The sequence below is a fragment of the Rana temporaria genome, chromosome 4 (genome assembly GCF_905171775.1).
Source record: "Rana temporaria chromosome 4, aRanTem1.1, whole genome shotgun sequence".
NCBI lineage: Eukaryota > Metazoa > Chordata > Amphibia > Anura > Ranidae > Rana > Rana temporaria.
The window spans coordinates 285,662,209-285,677,402 of record NC_053492.1 but is presented as its reverse complement, the minus strand read 5'-3'; the positions used below and the strand labels follow the sequence as shown (position 1 = coordinate 285,677,402).

The 15,194-nt window shown below is 40.8% G+C and overlaps 1 protein-coding gene across 1 annotated transcript in view; it reads right to left on the bottom strand.

Annotated features, from left to right (window-relative positions):
• Window positions 1-15,194, bottom strand: part of C4H6orf58 (chromosome 4 C6orf58 homolog) — an 80,098-nt gene that overhangs the window by 9,984 nt on the left and 54,920 nt on the right. Inside the window, exons 4-5 of the mRNA XM_040350390.1 lie at window positions 14,732-14,865; window positions 5,083-5,321 (exon numbers count right to left, since the gene is read on the bottom strand). Coding sequence (XP_040206324.1) covers window positions 5,083-5,321; window positions 14,732-14,865 — 373 coding nt within the window. The remainder of the gene's footprint in view (window positions 1-5,082; window positions 5,322-14,731; window positions 14,866-15,194) is intronic.

Below are 15,194 nucleotides of genomic sequence, written 5' to 3'. Positions count from 1 at the left end.
TATTTACAAAAATGTGAAAGGTGTACTCACTTTTGTGAGATACTGTATATTTATTTATTTATTTTGTAAATTGACTTTAATGAAGCATTATCATTATTTATTTATTATTATAATTTTTTTTGACAAGGTACTCATCTGGCGTCGATTCATCGCCGACATTTTTTTGTAGTCTGGACTGGCGCCAGAGAGGAACTCTCCTCCTCCTTAGCCAAACTTGACAATAATTGCTACAACCTGAAGTTTACTATGTCTTCTGATCTGAAAGTAATACATTTTTTGGACATCTCAATTTATTTGAATTCTGATGGTACGATAGGCTCCTCTATAATCAGAAAGCCATCAGCAGACAACACGATATCACATCGCTAGCTCTCATCCCAAGCCTCTTGTGCAGAGCATACCCTACAGTCAATATCTCTGAATAAGGAGAAACTGTAGCATGGATTTCAAATTAGAGGTCAAGGCACTACAGTCCCGCCTTTTGGATAAGGGCTATAGTCACTCTACCTTAAAAAAGGCCTATCATAGAGCCAAGCAAAGATATTGAGCTGATTTGATCCATTCTAAAAAAACACCCAAGACAGATCATCAGGTGCAATTGATAACGAGATACTCGGCTGAACATGGGGAGGGTTTGAAAAATCATTCCAAAGAACGGGCCTCTTTTAGCCACAGACAAGGTTATTTCAAAATATGTCAAGCCTTTCCCTCAGATCACGTATAGGAAGTCCAGATCCATTAAGGATCAATTGGTCCACAGTCACCTTATGCCCAATCCAAGTGGATGGACCCGTAGAGGCACAGCTCCATGTGGTAACTGCAAATTTTGTATGTTCTTTATGAATTCATCTGAAATAACTCTCCCCAACGGAAATATCTATAAGTCAAATTTCTTTGTAAACTGCCAATCCATTGGGGTTGTCTACTACATGGAGTGTGAATGTCACTCTTTCTATGTAGGTAAGACAAAGAGACCATTTTTCCACAGAATAAGGGATCATGTTTCCCTTATAAAAAAAAAAAAAAAGATGGAAACCCCTATAAGCTGACACATCGGCTTATATCATTCTTTTTAACTATCTAAAATGAAAATTTTCACTTTAGAATATCTACCCACACATGAGAGAGGGGAAGATGTGGACAAAAGTCTCTTACAGAGAGAAACTAGATGGATTAATTCACTGGCAGCTACATCTTACCCAGGATTGAATGATTCTATCAGCTGCAAACCGTTCCTTTAAATAGGTTTTATTTTTAGGCTAGTTATGCAGATGTTTATACTTTGACCTCTTTTTTTTTAATTTGGTCAATATTCTAGCCCTCTGGCTATGTGTATGTATATTGTAAAATGTAACCCTTGTTTTGGCTGAGCCCCTTATGCCTTGCGACTTGTGGAATTATAGGATGTAGGCCAACATATTTTCGTATTGCCTTGACAACTTTCTACTTTATTTAGGCTGCTGATCTTTTACAATAAAACATTTTTGATACTGAGATCTGTTACAGACCAATTTTTAAATAATATTTTTTCTGTACCCCTTTTCTTTTTGATCAGTTGACCATATAGACTCCCAGGGCGTTCTTCCACTATTGCCCAATTTGGCGCGTTAATGGTTGACGCCATGCGTTTCCAGCCTTGATGGGTTGATATCCCCCCTTTTCTCCCCTTGAAAGCCGAAGGGTATCATCCCTTCTGCCTCATCAGTTGAAATAGGGTAATAAACATGAGTCCGAAATACCCATTACCACCTCATCAATTTGCCTGTCAGGACCTGTTTAATCCTAGTTGGATGTGTTATTATGCACCTCTGCCTTTCCGGTTCTATGCTGAAGGTTGTCTCTGGGTCACTGGATCTGAGGCTCTGCGTCACTTCCGGTCCTTGTTTACAGCATGATTGCGTCATTTGCAGTGCTATCCACCATGCGGTTGGACAAAACTGTAAGCGTCCACTCCTCCCACTGTTTGTGAACCAAAATTGGCACCCAATAAGGAGGTGGAGGCTGATATAAAAACTCTGCTACAGGATTTCTGTACAGCCTGGACGTCAAAGGACGTAAATAGATCCATTCTTGTATGGGAGCTCTGACTCCGCTAGACTTTCTCAACCAGTTTTTTTGATTGTCTATTATCTCCTAGATCTCAGCAGTCTGCTTTGAGAACCCCTGAAGTATCCCTGGTGTGGAGAAAGCCTCTTGAGGGGGGAGGGGGCGAGCAGGAGTCTGAGGATTCCCACTAACACACAGCTCATATCTCTATCTGCAAAGTAGAGAGTGTCCTGACTCTCCTGCTCGCCCCCACACCAGGGAGAATGCCTTGCATTACTGCGTGTAGTTACAGACAGAATAACAGGAGGTGAGGATTTCTCAGAAGAAATAAGGACATTTAAAAGCAAAATCGAAGGATGAGGTAAGTGAAGGAGGACTGAACTAAGGTAAAGGAAGCTATTTAGGGATTTTTTTTTACCTTTACAACACCTTTAATTTCCAGTATCTTGGTGGACCACTAATCTAGCTATATGTGGGCTTTAGAAAAGCATATCAGCCTCTATGGTTACACCAGATGATCCATTATATAGGGCTTCCCTTTGATCTCTCAGCCTCAAATATATTCATTCATCTTTAGACTAATCCTATAATACAGGTAAATGTTCCTCCTTTTATAGTCTGTCATTCGGGTCTCAGCCAACTTATATATGAATTTGTATTATTTTTCGTTAATTGTGTGTTTCTTTTCATGCTTATGTATATTTATGTATTGTCTTTTTCTATTTTCAGTAGATAGTGCCTGACAAATGTAATTCTCCTGAGGAAGCCACAAACATGGCGAAACAGTTGAGAGAATTTCTCAGCCTGCACATTTTTGAAACTGTATTGTATTACTGGATGGATTTTTTATATTCTGTCATCTAAAATCTTTACAATTTCCATATACCATATACCTTATTGTTGTAACTTCACACCTCTAAAATCCAATTCCCTATTCCTTTTTTTAATTCATTAATTAGCTCTTAAAGGGGTTGTAGACCCTCCTATGCATGGAAATTGACTTGTGATCCCAGCGTGCGTGCCTGGCACCCGCGATCGCTCGTTACAGAGCGAGGACTGGGAGCTGTGTGTGTAAACACACAGCTCCCGGTCCTGTCAAGGGAGAAATGCCTGACTGTCTGTTCATACAATATATGAACAGTGATCAGTCATTTCCCCTAGTGAGTCCACCCCCCCTACAGTTAGAACACACCCAGGGAACATACTTAACCCCTTCCCTGCCCCCTAGTGTTAACCCCTTCCCTGCCAGTGGCATTTTTATAGTAATCCAATGCATTTTTATAGCATTTAGCATTGATCGCTATAAAAATGCCAATGGACCCAAAAATGTGTCAAAAGTGTCTGCCATAATGTCGCAGTACTGAAAAAAAAATCACTGATCGCCGCCATTACTAGTAAAAAAAAAATATATATTAATAAAAATGCCATAAAACTACCCCCTATTTTGTAAACGCTATAACTTTTGCGCAAACCAATCAATAAACATTTATTCTGATTTTTTTTTACGAAAAATATGTAGAAGAATACGTATTGGCCTAAACTGAGGAAAATAAAAACATTTTTTATATATTTTTGTGGGATATTTATTATAGCAAAAAGTAAAAAATATACATTTTTTTCAAAATTGTCGCTCTATTTTTGTTTATAAAAACTAAAAACCGCAGAGGTGATCAAATACCACCAAAAGAAAGCTCTATTTGTGGGGAAAAAAGGACGCAGATTTTGTTTGAGAGCCACGTCGCACGACCGCGCAATTGTCAGTTAAGGCGACGCAGTGGCGAATCGCAAAAAGTGCTCTGGTCTTTGACCAGCAATATGGTCCGGGGGTTAAGTGGTTAAATCAAATGATGCGGGGGCGGGGCCGAGTCCTGCATTCAGCAGCTATGGACGCCAAATACTGGACACGGGAGCTCCCCCGCAAGGTAGCCCCCCAGAAGGGCACTTCTCCTATGGGGTTCCCTGATGCCAGGAGGAGCCACGAGAGCCGCCGGGGGACCCCAGAAGACGGCGTTTGAGCCACTCTGTGCAAAACAAACATTTCATACTTACCTCCACTGTGCAGTTCATTATTTTTTTTTATTCTAACCTGTAGTATCACTTTATATTATTGCACGTGATAATTTTTGCAAAAAAAATTTACACTGAGATTGCATGCAATAAATGTTTGTGAATTCACCCCAATCTCATGTTTTATATTTCATAGAGATTTTGGAGAAACATTCATGCAAATATTGAATGGGACATCTTTGGTAATATGGTCTCTAATGGTTGCCAACACCCCTGGTAAACAGGAAAAATGGAGAATCCCCCAAGGTGGGGCTTTTGAGGCAACAGTAGTTAAATAACTACTGTTGCCTCAAAAGCCCCACCTTGGGGGATTCTCCATTTTTCATGCAAATATTGTGAAACATGAAAAAAGACAAAATTACCATTTTAAATTCTGTAGGTTCTGTTCTGTTTTCATAAAGAAAAAAACATTTTTAAAGTATTTAGTGCATTTTAAAGTCCATAATGAGCATTTTAGCTTGTGTGTAAAAAATAGAAAAAAAATGTCACGCAGTGAAAAAAGTTAAGCCATGCTTATTTATCCATGTTTCTACTAAAAATAAAACAAGGCTCCTTTTCATTGCGGTTTATTGCATTGGGAGGTACTTCTTTACTGTTGTTTCCTGTAGTTGGCCCTCGGTTACCCCAGTCTGACATTGTACAGAATAGTAGCACTGCCATTAACTATTGGGCAAAAGGAGTGCCTTTATAACACCATAATTATTTTTACCTTTTCCTTCACAAAATATATTTATATAAATCTTCTCATCCTGCCTGTTTCCTCATGCAGCTAACAGCACTTACAGCCTGTGACTTTCAATTTAAGCAATTCACATTTTACTGTGCTACACAAACCTTCTTCTACTCACCTGCTGTCAAACTCTGTGCTCTAGCTTTCAGACTCTTAACTGCTGGGATGCTCATTTATGCATTTCTCACCTTGACTGGCCTAAAAATATGTCAGACATGAAATGTGAAAATTAAACATACCTGTGTAAGTGTTGACTTTATTGATCAGCTGTAATGTGGACAGAACCTTGTTTTGCTGTTCAGTGAAGTCAACAACGTTGGGGACCTTATCACCATCAACCAGCTTTCTATGTGGAAGAAAACGTTGAAAATCATTTGTGCTTTGGAAATTAGTTGGGAAATTGACGGCTGCTAGGAATTCCACGGTTGTTGCCCAGTCTTTTCCAAAGTTTCCTTCAGGCACTGAAAGGTAGCTTAACCTAAGTGCACATATAAATATTAAACTTTAGACATGTCATACAAAATAATGAGCATATTATACATTTTACAAATAACAATACTAACAAAGGTTAATAACAGTGGAGTTATTTCTACTATGACACATGGTTACATGAAGCAGACATTCTGTATATACCACTCTAAAAGGCTGGGTAAGGACTAGTGGAAACAACTGCGAGTTTAGGTCTTGAACCTATGAAATGGTAAAATATGCTATTGTTTACTATAGTTAGCTTTGCATATCACATAATTAAACTGCATATCACCTACAGACCCTATATATAAAAAAAAAGAAAAACTAAAATAGTCAGTATTCGGATTATTAAAAGATAGTTGCTCTATACTTGGTCTATTGCCAATACATTTAATAAATAAACGTGGGAGCTGTGTCAATCTCTCTGCGCACTGAACCCACTAAGCCCTAAAACATAACCTGTAATATGGTCTACTATCAATTGTACCATACATATATACTTAAAATGGTTAAAAGTTGGTAATAATGTGCAAAGAAAATTGACAGCATTAATCTAAATAACTTTATTTATTAGGGAATCACCAAAGTAATGAAAAAACATTAGATTACACCGAGCATAATAAATGCATTCATGTGTAAATAGTAGAAACGTGGAACCTTCATTAAGGCCTGATCCCAATCTAAAGATCCACCTAGCTTCAGCTCTTAGCAGCATTCCATCCAAATCACCTTTTCTCTGTCCCAATTTAACATCCTGCACAACCCAAAATATTCAACCATTGGGTTTACCTTCATGAATATCCCAGAAGTGCCTTGCTACTGGTCTATCTTCAAAAGTACCATATTTATCGGCGTATAACACGCACAGGCGTATAACACGCAACCTATCATTTTCATGTTCCAGGGCACGTCATCTTGGTTGTCTAGTTTTTTTTCCCAACATAGTATAGTGGGCAAGGGCAACTGGCGACATATATAATGTAAGCCTACTGGAACTACAGTTGTAAAAAGACTATATCTGTAATTTTAATAATGTGGTGCGATTGATAGGCACCTATTCTCGAAAATCTGACTAATAACATCTTACCTAAATATTGGTTGGCTCTCCTGAATAATAAAGATCTGAGAGACTGCTTATCACTTACTCCATCTATCACCTATAGGTGAGCAAGAAATTTAAGAGAGATGCTGGTGCATAGTCATTTTGCACAGGATAGAGGGTGCAAGCAATTGTCAACTTGAGTACCACAGAAATTGAAAGGCTCCTTTCAGTGTGGCTATTGTAAAGCGTGTCCTTTTATTCCCACAGTGAAGGAATTCCCAAAACCCTAAAATTGTGAAAAGATGCAGATAAAGTATTTATTACAACTTTAGTTCCAGTGTTCTATTTGGATCTGTAACTGCCATGGTGCTGCAAATGTAAGCAGCTAAAGGCACCAGCTATTGGAAGGCTTAAAAGTTCAGTTGAGAGCTGACATAAGTATACTGGCCATTGTGACAGCATTACACATCAACAAGCAGCGCAAATATAAAAATGCATATTACACTAAGCTGCCATTCATTCATCATTACACTGCAGCAATGATCATGTTATCAACAAGCGAAAACACACATTTTGCATGCTGGTGCATTGTGTTGCCATTTATTTTTGACCTTACCAAAACACCTGTGTTGCAGCACACCATGCATTGTGCACCTTTTTTTGGAGCACCTGGCAGTTCTTTCAAAAATAAGCTTCTTTGTACACAATGCAATGTGTGCAACAATGTGAATCCAGTCTTACTGAACTGACCTGTCTCTAGGTTAAATAGTTATTTTGCAGAGAAGGTTTACTTCTAAGTAAGTGTAGCACCCTCCTAGTATAGTAAATAGTTACAGCATCCGGACGTTTGGCACACCCCCTGTCAGTCGGGGTCGGAAGCACGATGGAAGTACGGAAGTACGTTGAATGGTACGACAACACAGCATGACACGCCAGCATGTCAGCACGCCAGTCTTAGTGGAATCTATAGGACGGACACACGAATTGGGTAAACACATGAATGATCCCTGCATTGAGTGCATGTGACTACACACACTCGAATTTTGCATACGTCCGGTCCCGGTTTCCCAATAGGATAAGGCTGACACCATCTTTTAAACATCAGGTGCTAATTACCTTATATCTGCTGGATACTAATGCTGCCAAGACTTTAACCATGGACATGGTAAGACTGTTCTAAAATTACATCTTTGATGTCTAATCTTTATTTGGCTCCAGACTTACATTTCATTGTGGAGAAAATCATCTCCATTAGAACTGTTCAAATGCAATGATTCATGGCCATGGTCGCTTTGTGAAACCACATAGACTTACAGATACTTATTGATCAACTTATATATATTTTTTCATCGATTTTTGCCTTTGGAAATCTTCATTTCATAGTGGTCTCACTTCAAGTCATAATTGGGGAACATTCACATGCTACTTTACAAGACAACGGAACACTATTATAGAGCATAATTCACCCCGTTGGGCGGGCTCTTCTAGTTTGTCCGCTCTTCAATTTTTAGACATTGCGGCTATTTTGTTCTTTCTTTGTTCCCCATTATATCAGCCCATTGCTTCCTTCCCCGCGGGATCACACCTGCTGTTTTGTTCCGGAGTAATTATTGGTATTTAATTTTTTCTGTAATTACTATTATCTATTCTGTTTTTCCGACCGGAAATTACAGCAGCTGTGATTATTTTAACGTCCGGACTGTTTGTCTATATATGTTGCATGTTCGTCACTGTCTTTCATGTATGTCTAATATCTGCACATAGTATCCTTACTAGTGCATAATTGTTCATTTGTTTAGCTCCATCACCTGTTAATTAATTTGCATACACCTTTGCATATGCAACTTTTTACTGCTATGTAATTAATGTTTTGTAGCGACTTTTTTCAACCTTTAATAATTTTGTAAAATTTCTTAACCACGTGTATAGCCCTTCTTTACCTATAGTAGCCCATTGTTACCTATGAGATACCCATATCTTGAGGTTTCCCATTAGGTATATTTTGTTTTTTGTAGTAAATAGTTAGGTTAGTGTAATTTACTCCTCTGTCTAAAGGGGGAGCTAAAGGCTAGAGGATCTGTCTGATATCACTGAGAGAGGCTGCCAGTTCCTCTAAAAAAGCCTGTGAGTACAGACACTTTTGTGATCTCAGGGACTAGGGCTTTTAGCCCCCTCTAGCTGGGCTCTTTGGCTGACTAGAGAACATCAAAGAGTTTACTGGCTAGTGATCCGAGAAGCTCTGTCTAACTGCATCTGCTCCCAGCAAGGGACTTCACCTAAGGCTCCATCTTAGATCAGCTAAAGTCCTCAAGTTGTGAATAGTTTTGTTTATCGGACTATCCCACTGCAATTCCCTTACCCTATCCAAGTTCTTGTAGCACCTGGGTGTTTAGGCAGGGTTGCTAATAAATGTAGTTGCCAGGTGGTAATACAGTGGAACCTCGGATTACGAGCATAATCCTTTCCAGGAGAATGCTCGTAATCCAAAGTACTCGCATATCAAAGTGAGTTTCCCCATTGAACTCAATGAAAACGAAAATAATTTGTTCCGCATTTACTTCAATGACTAGCAATACTGCATGTGGCCAGAGGCGGGGGGCACCGGAGAGCCACAGAAACAGCTGGAAAGGCCTGAGGACACCTCGGCTGACCTCGGCAAGCCTCGGAAAGACTCTGTTCCCGAGATTTGCCGAGGTCAGCCGAGCTGTCCTTGGGTCTTTCCGTGCATTTCCGAACTGCACCAATTATCTGCGATCAGCGCCGTTTGGCTCCACTCTGGCACCCCCCACCTCAGGCCAAATGCGGTACTGCACACCGCTTTGGCCTGAATAATGCTTGTGTTGTGAGACAACACTCGCAAACCGAGTTACGACTTTTAAAAATGCAGTGCTCATATTGCGAAACGCTCGTTAACCGCGTTAATCACAATCCGAGGTTCCACTGTATTCCTGGCTAATTGTTAGAAGATCAATTGATTCCCCTCTAATTCTGGAATTGCTGCACCTTCTCTTCTGTCACTAGGTGGCACTGTAGGTGAGGGTTTCTTTAAGTCCCTTTTCCTGCTGGGAGAGCCTAGGGTGGAGTCAGGTGATCGGGGTTCTGTGCCACCTGGATGGCTGTCTAGGTGGACGTGTGTTATGTTGCCCTGGGCTGCTAGGTCGGAATCCTGAGGCCTATCCTGGGGACACCTGGCTGCTAGGCTGCCTGAGGCCTATCCCAGAGTAGGAGAAGCAGCGTAGGGTTGGGCCTGAAGGATTAGAGTCCAACCAAGTTGAGAAGGTTCAGCCGAACAGGGAACCAGTTGTGGTCGGAGGTAGAAGGGAAGCTGTCGCCACAAAGGGACCATCCATCTTACTACCGCAGTCTACAGTAAGTAAGCTTGAGCAAGTACCAGAGCAGTCTTCTCACCAACCAGAGACGGTGAAGAAGTGGAAGCTTTAGCAAGTGTCAAGCCAGGGACCTAGCGGGATAGCAGGGGTGACGCTTGAGGAGTATACAGAGGGATAGCTGTGGAAGAGCTCAGGGGATCCAGTGACGACTGGGATCTGGAAGTCTAGTGAGAGACTGGGAGTTTAGTGAGTGAAGATCTACAGCAGGGGTCTCAAACTGGCGGCCCTCCAGCTGTTGCGAAACTACAAGTCCCATGAGGCATTGCAAGGCTGACATTTACAACCATGACTCCCACAGGCATGGGCATGATGGGACTTGTAGTTTCACAACATCTGGAGGGCCACCAGTTTGAGACACCTGATCTACAGTGAGATGCTGTGATACTGTATAGGTAGACAGCGGTCTTACCTATACAGAAGTGTTATCCAGCTGGAGGCCTTCCACTGTATAGCTGTCTTCCCATAGAAGTCTCGGAGTCTGCCAATTAGCATTGCATCTACTCAAGGGTGCCCTGGCCCTAACCCTCTTTCTCACAGTTCTGTTAAGAGACAAAAAAAAAGCTCTTGTTTGCTGGCGTCCAGCATTCCTTCTTGCATTACACCCACCATGCCTACCCACCTTACAAAGAAAGATGTCAGCTCTCCCTGACTCTGGAGGTCACCATTAGGCTTCTAGGGGTTGGGGCCATTGCTACATTCCTCTAAAATAAAACTCCAAACAAACTCCAACGAGCAGAAGTGTGTGTGTGTGCAGCTGGCTGTTGAAATACCTTATGCCTGACTGTCAATACAGAAGTGGGGAATATCTGGGCGATACTCCAGCAGCTCCTACGGGGTTAATGCTACATAAGATATCTAAGATAAGCCTAGTTGTAGAGCAGTTTCCTATAGCAATGGTAATTGCTCAGATGGCAATTTGGTAATTTATCAAGGTGATTGATCACGCTTGGACAAATATCCATCGGTAGTGCAAATGTCATTTTCATCTGTTCCCATGCCTAAGTTTGTTGGTTAACATACTTATTTTCTACAATGCATAGTGGGACATATCCAGCAGTCTTGCAATAAACTATGCTATTTGTTATAGGTATAAAAGGAAAAACTTCAAAAGCCACAGTTTCACTTGTTAGAAAATAATGTTTCTCTCCCCTTAGCAAGAAAATTGCTTTCAGCCTTTATTCATAAGGTGTTCAAAGCACTTCATAAACTCAAGCAAGACTAAAGAGTGTTCATGTTTTTCTTATTCTTCAGAACGACATAAGGTTACTTTCAAAAGTCAAAAGAGTTATTACAAAGGGGAAAACACAGATTCATAGCTATTGCTGCAGTGTATTTCTGTTTGAATTGTAAAGCATATATGCTGGAAACAACAAACTTTAAAAGTCATTAATTTCCCAACAGATTGTACAAGCATTTTACATTAATCAACTGAAGAAAATTACTTACAGCAGTAGCTATAGGGAACTGGACAAAATTGGTTACACCAATGAAAATAAAGTTTGAATAGTCTCTGTCTTTAAAATGTAAAGCAATATTAACCACTTCAGTGCCGGAAGATTTACGTTATACTTCACTGCATTATTTCAACTGAAAATTGCGCGCTCGCGCAACGCTGTACCCAAGTAAAATGTATGTTCTTATTTTTCCCAAAAATAGAGCTTTCTTTTGGTGGTATTTAATCACCTCTGCATTTTTTTTTCTTGCGCTATAAAAAAAGAACAACTCATAATTTTGAAAAAATAAATACATTTATTTTTACTTTCTGCCCTAAAACATACCCAATAACAAAATCTAAAAAATCTAATTTCTTCATCAATTTAGACCAATATCTATTCTGCTACATATTTTTTGTGAAAAAACATTACTAGTAACGGTGGCGATCAGCGACTTATAATGGGTATGTGATATTGTGGCTGACACATCGGACACCTAACTGACACTTTTGAAATTTTTTGGGGGATCAGTGCCATTATTACAATGATCAGTGATATAAATATGCACGGCCACTGTACAAATGACACTGGCAGGGAAGGGGTTAACATTAGGGGTGATCAAAGGGTTAACTTTGTGGCTAGCTAATGTTTCAGTGTGGTGGGGAGGTGCTTTTACTAGTGTAAGGCATGAATCAATGTTTCTGCTTTACAGAAACACAGGATCTACACCTTCTGTACTGACAGAACGGCAATCTGTCTTGTTTACATAGGCAGACTGCCAATCTGTCAGTGTACAGAACGATCAGCGGGTGCCGGCAGACATGGAGTCCGCGAGACCCTCTGATCGGCTCCCACAGTGTAAAATCACAATGGGAGTAAGCCATCGGTGGCACTCACACACATCCGATACCCGGAAGTGCAGGATCATGTGTATATATATATATATATATATATATATATATGTGTGATCCTACAGAGCGTGGCCGCCCTGTAGATCTGCTATGGGGCGGTTGGCAAGTGGTTAATGGAGTTACATTTCTGATAATATAAAAATGCAAAAAGCGCCTCTAAACCCAAATGTGGCATGTAAATGTGGCACAATGGCCGTTTTTTACCGTCAGGTTACTAGCTGTCAAGTTCCATCATTTAAAACGTCCTGTGTACATGAAGCCTAATACAGGAGGTGTGTTACTGGCCAGATAACCAGGTAAAAATGGAGGGAAAAGCTAAGGATTGGTAAGCTGTGATATGTTACATTGTTGGTTTTGGGTTTAATACCGCTTTAAGAAGTAATGAATCTATAATGTGAAAGCTGATGGGTTCTGGAAATTACTAGCTCAGGATTTTAGCTACAAAAATGCAATGTTTTAGCTCTCTGGAATCTGTGACTTGAGCTGGTTTATGATGTTGTTTGTTTAGCTCATTACTACAGTAAGTTGGATTCACTCTCAGTCAATATCCTGTAACAAAATATCTAACAATAGCATTCACTATATCTGGTCTCCCACAGTACACAGAACATGGAAATGCAATTATTATAGTAAATATAAACTGCTAAATACTTTTTCTCATCAGCAGTATATAGTAGTCTTGTGACTTCTATCAGTGTCTGGTTAAAGCTTGTAGGAGGAGTTTTCATTCTCCTCTGACTGTCCTATGAGGCTGCATGACCCCTGACTCTCTGTCTGGACAGTGCTGATTGGCCCTGTGCTGATCACATGAACTCTTGCCGTAACCAGTGTGTACCTGTGCTTGATTTTTCTGGTCTGTCCTGTGTTTCAGTGGCTGCAGGGCCTTCCCCCTGGTTGTCCATACATTTTCTGAAAGTTAGTGGGCAGGAAGAGTCTAATCAGCAGCTGAATATTTATGCAGCCCTGTCCAATCTCTGGGACGAGGTGTAGATATGGTAACTTGGAGTGTGTATAAATACTCTGAGACCAGGAGCCTGGCCCTTTTCCATAAGGAGATCACAGCCTAGGGGGGCTGTTAGCCCTGTAGGCATTTCTGCCATGTGCCTGTGGGTTATTGAGGTCTCAGTGGAGCTAGCTGGAGGCCTACTTTGCTGAGTTGCTGAAGCTGACTGAGAGGTGTATGGTTTAAGGATCTAGTCTGGTGCCATGGGGCGGGGAAAGTGTCTGGAGGATATTGGAAACAGGCAATGACAATGACATTAGTGAGTGCAGACTGGTGTGAGTGATCCTAGAGACTCTTGTTGCCATCCCTCCTATGCTAGAGTCAGCGAGTTTAAAGGGAACATTGTGCCTGGTGTCCTGAAGAGGTCAGTCGGTTTAAATTTTAGTGAAAGGACTTTGAAAAGATCGAATTTCCTCCTTGGACATCTGAGCAAAGTGTTACTACAAAGATCAGTCCATCAACAGCTTGTGTAAGGATTTGGCTCACAGTTTTGAAGAGAAATTTCAGTGTCCTAAAATTGTTACTAAGGGTTACCGGAGTGTCCTACCATTACCCACTACCTTTCCAAGTTCATATTAAAGCATCAAAAAGCATACCCCTAGACTGGTTACTGAGTTTGAAGAGTGATCGGAATTGTGTGCTTCGCTGCGATAAAACTACTGGGAAAAAGATCCTGGCATTTACTTTCCCTCCTATGGGGGTAGCATTACACCCAGGGGTCAAGTACTGGGGAAAAAAAGTGTGGGAACTCCCACCCAAGATCCACTCCCCCACCAAAAAAAAATTGATAGCTTCATATGCATAATTACTAAACCGCATGTTTGTTTTTTTTCGATCCACTGTACCTTAGTAATCCTTTATGTTACTGGCCGCTTCCTGTATATGGATTCATCGAGTAGTGTGCAGGTATTCCGTCACTTCCTCAATGCCGCAATGTCTCCTGGGAGCTTTTGTCATTGTTCCCAGGAGACATTGCGGAGGTCTGCCGCGAGTTATCGCGGGATCTAGAAAGAAGCACGTTTTTTCAAAAATCCTAAATCCATAACTCGCGGCAGACCTCCGCAATGTCTCCTGTGAACAATGACAAACGCTCCCAGGAGACATTGCGGCATTGAGGAAGTGACGGAATACCCGCACACTACCCGATGAATCCATATACAGGAAGTGGCCAGTAACAACGGATTACTAAGGTTCCCCTGCCCCTGACAGTAACTCGAGCTGGGCATCGCCGCTTAGTGAAGGATTGGCTCGGGCGGTTCGGCTGCTCTAGTCCTGCAAAGGGAACTGAGTTCCTGCTGTGAAAAAAGTGCAGGAACTCCGTTCCCACGTGTTCCCGCAGGACTTGAGCCCTGATTACACCTCATATTGGTTGCTTTATGAGTGCTCACTAAAGATTTATTAAAGCTCTGGCATATATCTAAACTAGGCTGTTTCATCTAACTGCAGTACAGAATGCACTGACAGGGGTGCTTAGTTTACAAGAGTGACTGATCAGAATTACAAATGTTTTTGGCTGGTAAGGCAGTTCACATATAATTTAACTATGTATTTACGTGCTTGCTTGGAGTTAATCTTTAAAAAAAAATACTTATTCATTTTTATATATACTGCGTTTTTAATTACTTTGGTCTTCTGTTACCTTTTAGAACAGCGTGGAAGTCCTGCGTTAATTGACTCAACGTGAGCTCTCCACATGTATGCCAGAAACTGCTCTTCTTCCTTAGATAATGGTGGGACTGAAGTTTCAGATGTTTGACTTGATGATTTTATAACCTAAGTTAAAGAAATGAAAATGTTATTTTTTGCAGTGGTAAAGCTAAATATGACTTGTTTCTTTCTGTACGGTCTCCAATACAGCCCTACAAGATAATTCGTTCATGACATTAGTGTTAAATAAGTATTCAGTTCCTGATGGGACAAAGTACATGTAGTACTTATGCCGTGTACACACGATCGGTCAATCCGATGAGAACGGTCTGATGGACCGTTTTCATCAGACCAAACCGATCGTGTGTAGGCCCCATCGGTAATTTATCCATCGGTTAAAACAGATAGAAAAAAAAACCATTGTTTGTAGGCACGTCCATAGGTTAAAAATCCAC